The 9614-nt window shown below is 37.4% G+C and overlaps 1 protein-coding gene across 1 annotated transcript; it reads right to left on the reverse strand.

Annotated features, from left to right (window-relative positions):
* Positions 1-2139: 2139 nt before the first annotated feature.
* LOC111641290 lies at positions 2140-3693 on the reverse strand. The gene has a single exon (XM_023387442.1). It carries the CDS (start codon positions 3691-3693, stop codon positions 2209-2211), a length of 1485 nt encoding a protein of 494 aa, XP_023243210.1. The 3' UTR covers positions 2140-2208.
* Positions 3694-9614: the final 5921 nt, after the last annotated feature.

Raw genomic sequence — 9614 nt, forward strand, 5'->3', positions numbered from 1 at the left:
ACGTGTTCCTACGAAATGAAGAAAAAAAGTCCCTATCTACTAGATGGATTAACGAGATTCCCACTATCCCTATCTACTGGATTAACGAGATTCCCAACAGCAATTTTCTCTGAAAATTTTGTTATCCTACCTTTAATAGAATTTAAATTATGGCCATTCTCGTATTGTGTTCCAAATTCAACATTCAACCAACATCTGCTTACGTAGTTAAGGTCATTGACCTCTACATAAAATAGCAGTATTAGAGTTAAAAGTTGTTGTTTTAAGGATAAGTCTTAAATTAATATATGGATAACAATATATTTTTGGAACCGGGTTTAGATAAGGAATATTTTGGCAATAAGTATAATTATATAAGATAATTATATAAAAAGTAATTAATACTTACTTACTTAAATTGATATAAAATACATGTTATATTGAAATAACTGGTTTAAATATTTTAGTATATTAATGATTTATGATATTCTGGTTATTATGATTATTATATAGATATATATAAGCATATATATTTGTTCTTTGTTTTATTATTATTTATTTTTGGTTCAATTTGCATTACATTTTAAACATTGACACTATATTTATTCATTATGGGGTCCTTAATTTTATAAAACTCTCAATCTCAAGCAAATACTATAATAGAGGAAATAAAGGAATATGCCATAATTAACCCTAATGTAGATTTGAAACTGCAAAACACTTGCAATATATATTGGATCAGTGTAATAAAATAATTAATTTGGCTGAAGATGCTATATCAGGGATTGAACTTCCGAAACTAATAGGAAAGAAAATTGATTTACTAGCCAATAAAAACGATCTAGAGAGGATTATGAATCCACGAATATTAAATATGCAAAAACAGATTCTAGAGAAATTGGATAAATTAGAGGGATTCTTGTGGTCTTTACCTGATTTGGGAATGGGAATAATGATAGATAGCCTCCAAGAGTCAAGAAAAGTATGTTCTGTCCATATTCTGTTAAACAGATGCAGGAGATTAGAAACGGAATTGTTCGAAAGATTTTTAATCATGCTGTAGTGGATTTTATCCAGGCCTACAGCACTATTACCTGAGCGAGAAATCACTGTATGTAATTCAATTCTAGTGAATGGCACATTATATTCCTCATTAGATAAGGAATGAAAGTTTAAACACTGTTTTTCTCTTTGGGCTTTATAAACATGAAAATTTCTTGATACATAATATTTCTGAATGAAGACAAAAATGTTTCACCCAACGTATCAGCAATACCCTGTATATCACTGATTATTGTGCCATTATTTTCTAGTATGGACAGAGAGTGAGAAGCATATTTCCCATTAATTTTGTGAATTTTATCCCAGACTGCTTTTGAGCTAGTGAAGGATGTTATGCTAGAGACATAGTTCCTCCAAGAATCCCTTTGGCTTTGCCTTCTAACTCTTCTGGCATTTGCCTTTGCTTTTTGAAAAGAAACCGAATTGTTAGCAGTGGGGTACCTTCTGAAAATTCCCCATGCTTTCTTTTGTGCTTTAAATGCTGCCTTGCAATTCTGGTCCCACCATGGTTTTGGATGCTTTGGATATCTAGTTGATGTTTTTCCCATAGTTTTTTCAGCTGCCTGAATAATACTAGAAGTGACAACTTCAACTGCATCATTGATATCAGCAGTATTAACCATTTCCTCAGTGATGTTAGCCACAGAGGAAAATGCACGCTAATCTGCTGTTTCCAGTTTCCAGCGTGGTAGACGGGCTGTTTCACAGCTTTCTCTGCCTTGATATTTTAGAAATACAGTAGAACGTCAAAAACTCGGCTCTCGATAACCCGGCACTCCGGATAACTCGACCACACTCTGGCAGGGCAAAAAAATCCTTAATTAATTTTTATTATAGACAGCTTTATAAAAGTATAAAAGCTCTCATAAAGTATTTTTCTGAGGTCTGTCTTATCAGGTAAATTACTGTATACAGTGTATTCATTAATTTTCATTTTCATGTAGTAAAGGCTCTATGCCTTCATAAAGGACGTACTTTTCCTTTGTTTAAGGGTATTTGGGCAGTTTATTCTCTGTTGTATTCTCAAGTAAACAATACATACAAGTACAGTACAGTATTTTCTGAGGAAACACTCGTACTTATTTTTTTTAACCCCATTCCCGATAACCCGGCATTTTCACAAACTCGGCCACCCTTCGGTCCACATTAGGCCGAGTTTTCGAGGTTCTACTGTATTGGGAACTTGTCACTAGAGAATGGATTAGATCCAACCTCCCATGTAAATGCTGAAAACAGATTCGGAGTTGCTAATGATAGATCAATGGCAGTAAACGTTCTTGATGGAACATGGAAGTATGTCACTTCTCCTGTATTAAACAAATATAGTTGCTGATTGCCTACGAATCTTTCAATGGCCCTGCCTCGATGGTTAATGTCGAAACTGCCCCACATAGGATTGTGGCCATTGAAATCACCTAGTAAAAGAAATGGTGTTGGCAGCTGTTCAACCAGTGCATCCAATTCATCCTCACTGACTCTAACATCTGGTGGCAAGTATATAGAACAAACTGTGACAGTTACTCCAATAGAAATCCTGACTGCCACAGCTTGCAAAGCAGTGGTTATTTGTACCGGTAAGGATGAAATGCGATTTGAAACCAGAATAGCCACACCATCACTGGCACAGTTGTGGCTATCATCATTCTTGCGGTAGAGATCAAATCCTTTTAAAGAGATTCTTTCTCCATGTTTTAAATGGGTTTCCTGGAGTGCCACACAGAGAGATTGGGTAGATAATATCAAGTGTTTAATGTCAGAGAAGTTGTTGTGGTAACCACGACAGTTCCATTGGATTATTTTATAATCCATTATGTGTTTGAGGCAGCATTCTTTGTGAAGGTATCCCTCTAATTTCACGGGATGTTTTTCTTTTGGAGGTGACGTTGGTTGTGTCACCACCATATTATTTTCTTCATCGGAAAAGTCAGAGAACTCACTCATAGACTGAGTCTCTGATTTCTTAGTTAATCTGGAGATAGCTGCTTTAACATTTTGCTTGTTAAGTGGGTTTTTATTTGCCTTTTTTAAACCCACATTTCTTGTTGTTACCCCTGTTTTTGGTAGGGGTGTTTTGACCTTCTTGGTCTCCTTTTCTGATGTTTGGATAAATGGGAGAATTAAACATTTCGCATGGCAAGTAAGAGATTCATTTGGAGAGACGAAAATATCTGTTTGAACCCCACATGTCTTTGTGGATTTCAAAACAGCAGCAAATGTTTTCTGTCTCAAAGGTGCAGTTGAAGTGACCACATGACGAGCCTCTGGGTAGGGTATGTTATCGACTGTTTTTACCCGTTTTATCTCTTTTTCTCTTTGCCATGCAGGGCATTTTCTGGAGTAAGAAGGGTGGGCATCTGTGCAGTTAACACAGCATGGGGTACTGGTACACTCAGTACTCTCGTGACCTTCAATCCCACACTGTGCACATATGCTCTTGCCATGGCAAATGTCTGTGAATGTCCAAACCGATGGATTTGGAACGTACGGACGGACAGGGCAGCGCAGATAACCTGCTGTAATAAAAGATGGCAATGTCGGCTTGTTAAAGGTGATAATTAAATGTTTGGTTGGTATTAGCTTGTCATCCCGTCGGACAGCAGTGACGCCTTGGTCTGAAAGGTTCATCTGAATATCTGATTCATCTTCAGACATCAGATCAAACTCAAATATCACACCACGTGATGAGTTCAAACTTCCATGTGGTGTGACTGTAACTTCAATGTCTCCCAATTTCTTTGCAGCTAGAAGTTTTGCCGACTGTTGAGGTGAGGCAGTTTCTACAAGTAGGTCTCCTGATCTCAATTTTTATGTTTTTTTCAGGTGTCCGATCATTGATTCAAATAACTTCTGAATCAGAAAAGGGAAGCATTTTGACAAAGGTTTTTCTCCAGTAGCATGCACTATTGAGTAGGATGGCTGACTAGCAGTGTTTTCTGGTTTGTCTTTATTTTTTAAAGTTTTAGGATCCATGATTAAATAATAATATTTCAGCTCCTAGTGACCCCACCCACCATGGGGCCCAACAAGGGGATGCCGTCACATGGGAGAGTCCCATAGACCGTCACACCAGGGTTTCCCAGGAGCTATACCCTCACAATGCAGTCAAGAAGAGCACATCTTGACTGACGTGTCCGCCTGATCTGCATCGATCAGTTGACTGCAGGCCGAGGTCAAGAATGACTCAACGACCAGCCGATTGACTCAAACGGAGCCTGATTTGAGCCTCCCATTTATCCAAAGTAGGGGCCAAAGCAGTGTGTTGAGGACGTTATGTTGCCCCTCAACTACCAGGATCCCCCTTTCCGGCATACGAGACACCTCGCATAGCAGACACGTGGGTGGGCGTTCAGATCCCAGGGATGGTAGAGTTACTAAACCATCTCTAGGAGGTCCCCTCACCATGGACAGGAACCCACATCGAGGGGATGGTCTGAGGGAAAAGATCAACAAAGTATTGGAAGTTTGTAGTACAACAGGACGAACATATGCCCAAGTTGCGGCACAAAAGAACCAAAAACCAAATAAAAAAAATTCTTCTGGTAGAGCCTGAAAAAGAGAATGATGCCGCAGAGAAGACGAAGAATTAACTAAAGAAGCATATAAACCCAAAACAGATGGGCATTGGAATACAAGAAGTACACAAACTCAGAAGAGAAGCAGTAGCCATTGAAGTCGGCACACCAGAGGAAAAAAATAAACAAACAAATAATAGAATCTACAACAGGGCTGAAAACAAAAGAACCTTTTAAGAGAAGGCCGAGGATAGTCCTGTACGGTGTTGAAACAGATGTTCATAAAGAAGAAGTAATCAAATGTTTATACCATAAAAATGAAATTATGAATGACACTACCACAGAAACTGAATTCCAGAGTCAAGTAGAAATTAAGTTGCAGTTTGGCAATAAAAACAAAAGTACCACAAACTGGGTTATAGAGGTTAGCCCAGTGGTAAGGCGATTAATCCTGAAATCGAAAAAAGTTAACCTGGGTTGGTCCAGGTGTGGGACGGAAGATTATATCTCCGTAACCCAATGTTTTAACTGCTGTAAAATTGGGCACATAGCCTGCAATTGTAAAGAGAAAGATCCCACATGTAGAGAATGTGGACATAGTCACAAATACAAGGATTGCAAAAACAGTGAGAGAATGGAATGCATTGATTGCAAAAGAGGAAAAATAAAGGACACAAGTCACAATGTCTGTTTGAAAAAATGCTCCATGATTCAGAGGATACGCAAAATGATAATAGCAAAAACAAACTATGGGGAGTAACATCATAGATAACAGTCAAGAAAGGATGTTTAAAGTTATTCAGATCAATGTACAAATGTTGATAAGTGGGACATCTACTTTATGTACAACACTAGAAAAGGCAGATCTGGCACTAATTCAAGAGCCATATTGTAAGAGGTAATCCAGCTTGCCTACGGACAACATATAGAACATTATATAACAAAAACTACTGTCCATCCACAGCTGCACTTGTCAGCAATCCAATGATTCCTGTGGTTTTCCATGCCAAAGAGAATGATGAGCTTATTACTTGTCTGGAAGTAGGAAATGGACAATCTAATTTCTTATTCATAAGTGCCTACTGTCCTATAACGTCAGATCTCAACCCGATGCTTCAAAGTCTCCATGGCATAATCCAACGATTCTCCCACAAGCATATTATAATATGTGGAAATTTTAATGCACACTTGGAACTTTGGGGAGTTCCTGATAACGAGAGGGCCAAACAGATCCTGAATTTTGTCAATGCCAACAGCCTCTACATCCTGAATCTGCCGGACTCACTACCAACCTTCAATGTCCCGATAGGGCAAAGTTGGATAGACTTAACTATATGTAACAGTACAGCCTTAACATGGTAAAGTCCTGGCATGTCTTTCAGCTGTGTAGTCTTAGCAACCACAGTTATATCTTCTTCGAAGAGGGTGGTGATAATTGGACAGAGAATGAAGAAATAAGTGCATACTATGCAATCAATAAAGCTAATTAAACAAAGTTTAAGAACAAGATGAAGGAAGCAATGGTCACCGCAAAGCTACAAGGTTGTAAAGATCAGAGGGAAGTTGAGGACGCCATCACCTCCTTCCAGAATACCCTTATAACAACATTCAATCAGACAATACCAAGGAAACGAAAAGGACAAAAAACGGTACCCTGGTGGTCGAAAGAACTTACTGAATTAAAATGACGAAATAATCAATTAAAAAGGTGGTACCAAAAGACATGTTGTGAGGAAGCCCACAGGAATAAAAAACAAGAATATCTAAACCATAGTATGATCTACAAAGAAAATATAAAAAGACAAACTCAAATCATGGAGAGTTCTGTACAGAAAGTTCATCAAAACCCTGGAGCTTAATTTACAAAGTCTGTGTGAAGAAATTAAAAACTCCAACTTTCTTAACATCAATTGAAGATGACGAGATGTATACCGATGGTATAAATGAAACCATTAATAAGCTAATGGACACATTTTCCCACAAGACAATCCAGACACAGACACGCAAAAGCAAAGTATTATAAGGGAAAGAAGCAAAGCCCAGTATAGAAGCATGTCAGATCCCTTGTTCACACAAGTGGAAAATGCTATATATAGATTAAAACCAGGCAAAGCACCAGGTCCAGACAGAATTGTGGCAGAGATAATCTTCAACATTTGGGAAACGAACCCAGAGTATATGGTGGAATTATACAATCAATGCCTCCAGCATAGTCTCTTTCCAACTATCTGTAAGGAGGCAAATCTAGTGATTATCCCCAAAGGAAACAATATTGATAGGTTGGTTGGTTTTTATTAACACAAGAGCCATACAAGCTATACTGCACCATGACACATAATACAATTTCAGATATATAATAAATAGAAAAACACATGTATACACATAAAAACAAAAACAAACAAACAAAAATAAACAAATAAAAAAACATAACAGTTTAACCATTAAACAGCCAATGGTAATATAAATAAATAAATAAACAACAATAATAAATATATACAATAATTTAAATAGGTAACACAAAGTAAATAAAANTTATGACTATCTTAAAACTAAACTTATGCTATATAACAATAAACTGAGCGTGTTGTATTCTAATCGTAATACAAACAGAGTGTTATGAAATCTTATAAGGTCGAGTGTCCACAGCACAGTTTTTCTAGTTTGGTGGTAACTTTTGTCGAAGCTCAATGTTGAAGCCGTGTATAGTTCACAACAGATGTTTAGATAACACAGACTATCGACCATCACTAGTTTATGGAACCAAGTTTCATGTTGCACAGTATTTTCCTGATTGGATGGTGTATTTTTATCACACAGATGTTTAGATCACTCAGACTATCAACCAGCAAAAGTTTATGGAGCCAAGTCGCAAAGTTGAACACTGCTTTTCTAATCCAACGGTGTATTCTTATCCAATCACATCGATAATGGTCTTATCCAGTATCATCAATGCATAGTTTCCTCAGACTTGTAGTAGGAATTGATTATAACTACAAAATGGACTCAGATAATTGCCCAGCATGTCTCTATCGTTACAGCACATAGGCTGTATCCAAATGTCATGTCCTTTCTCAAATGGAGAAAACACATATTGCAGCAGAGGCGCAGAGAAATCAAACGGTTTAGAATAAGGATACAAGGTTCAATTAAGGTCACCTGTCTACAGCTCAAACAATGTTTTCAACATATCCATAATCCACACTTCTTTTATAAAAGTCACGTGTCTGCGGTACAGACAATGTGTCCAAGATATCTCATGTTAATTCACGTATCTACGTCAGAGACATTGTGTATAAGACATCCATGATTCTGCATTTAAGCAATTTATTTGGCCAGGAGACTTTGCAATTCTTCTTGCGAACTGACTGTGATGAGTTATGTATTCGATTATTATGAAGATAATTAACACGTTGACTGAACACAAAGGTCATAGATGAGGCATAGTGATCAAAGTATGTTGAATGTTTTTAATAATCACGTACCCATTGAAGCCTTTATATGGTAGTAAAACATTTTCATCTGTCAAGTCCTCTGACAATTCAGCAAAGTGGCAAATGTAAGAAAAGGGTCGTTAACAATTGACGACAGAAAATGCAAGAGTTAACCTCAAAACTATGTCGAATATAGTGAATCCAACAATAATAATAGGAATTTCAAAAACCGAATAAAAGAACAAGACAACAAGAAGTTTTCAAGAAAATAAACAAGTTTATCAAGTAAGATAAAAGTGATTGAAATCAAGAATTATTCCCTAGTTGCGTAGGTTGCTATAGTCTCATGGCATTTAACTAGTAGAAGAAAGGAAGAAAAAATTTCTTTATTTTTTATGAGATCTTCATGTTTGCATGGCCAGTTGAGGTTATATCTATGAGCAATGGTTTTTATTTCTAAACGTTCTCTTTCAAGAGAAATACAGGTAAAAAGATAATGGTCGACGCTGTCCGGTTGTCCACATATGGCACACAGATCATTTTGCTTATTCACAAATCGATGTAGATAATTTGAAAATTTGCCAAGATGGTAACATGGATAGCCAAAGTGGCTAGGAGAGACTGGGGTCTCTCAGGAACAGCGCTCAAAACAATTTATGAGGGAGCAATAGTCCCACTCGCCATGTACGCAGTCTCGGCATGGGGACATAAAGTAGACCAGTCTCACTTCGGGAGAAAATTAATTGCGATACAGAGAAAGATTTTAATTAGGATCACAGGATCCTATAGAACGGTTTCAAATGTAGCATTGCAGGTTCTAGTGGGGACCATCCCACGGGACCTGCTGGCCCAGCAAAGAAAGAATATCTTTATAGTAAGGACATTAAAGGAGTTTCCAAGTTATATTAACAATGAAAGGTTGTCTATTGAAGTGCCAAGGCAAAAAGAGCAAAGGAGACCTTTGCTCTTTTTGGATCTCAAAGGATCTCTGAAGATCAGAGATATACCAAAGGTTACAATAATAGAGTATACAAACGCAATAAGTAAAAGGATTTATAGACGGGTCAAAGGGACCAGATGGTGTTGGCTTGGCCTTTGTGTATTTTGTGGGTAAAAGGAGAACATATTGGCAGAACAAGAAACTGAATGAATGGTGCAGTAATTTTCAAGCGAAGATGATGGCAATTCTAATGGCAATAAAATGAATTAATAAACATCATTATGCAGGTGCGTTCTGCATTTGTACGGACAGCAGGTCCGCATTATCAGCCTTAGAAGATTTAAATAGTAAGCATAACCTTACACAAAAAATATGGGAAAGTTTAGTGATGGCAAGAGATGATTACCACAAGAACCAGATTTGCTTTGCATGTGTGAAAGCACATGTCGGTATAGCAGGTAATGAGGAGGCAGATAGGCAGGCAAAAAGGAGTTGCTTGTTGGATTCTTGCAGGTCACATAATAGAGTCCCAATGGAAGTGATAAAATCTCACATCAGAAAACATTACATGGCAGTACGGCAAGATAGATGGCGAACAGTAAATAGAGGAAGATGGACGTATCAATTTTTTCCAGATGTGAATAAGAGACTTGCCAATAGGCACTTTGTGGCATCACATAGAATAACAGC

The sequence above is a fragment of the Centruroides sculpturatus genome, unplaced genomic scaffold, assembly GCF_000671375.1.
Source record: "Centruroides sculpturatus isolate CEXI.00-Female unplaced genomic scaffold, Cexi_2.0 scaffold1503, whole genome shotgun sequence".
NCBI classification, from domain to species: Eukaryota; Metazoa; Arthropoda; class Arachnida; order Scorpiones; family Buthidae; genus Centruroides; species Centruroides sculpturatus.

Bases quoted from the DNA above. Each gene is read 5' to 3' on its own strand.
- LOC111641290 (XM_023387442.1), bottom strand. From the start codon at position 3,693: ATGTCTGAAGATGAATCAGATATTCAGATGAACCTTTCAGACCAAGGC.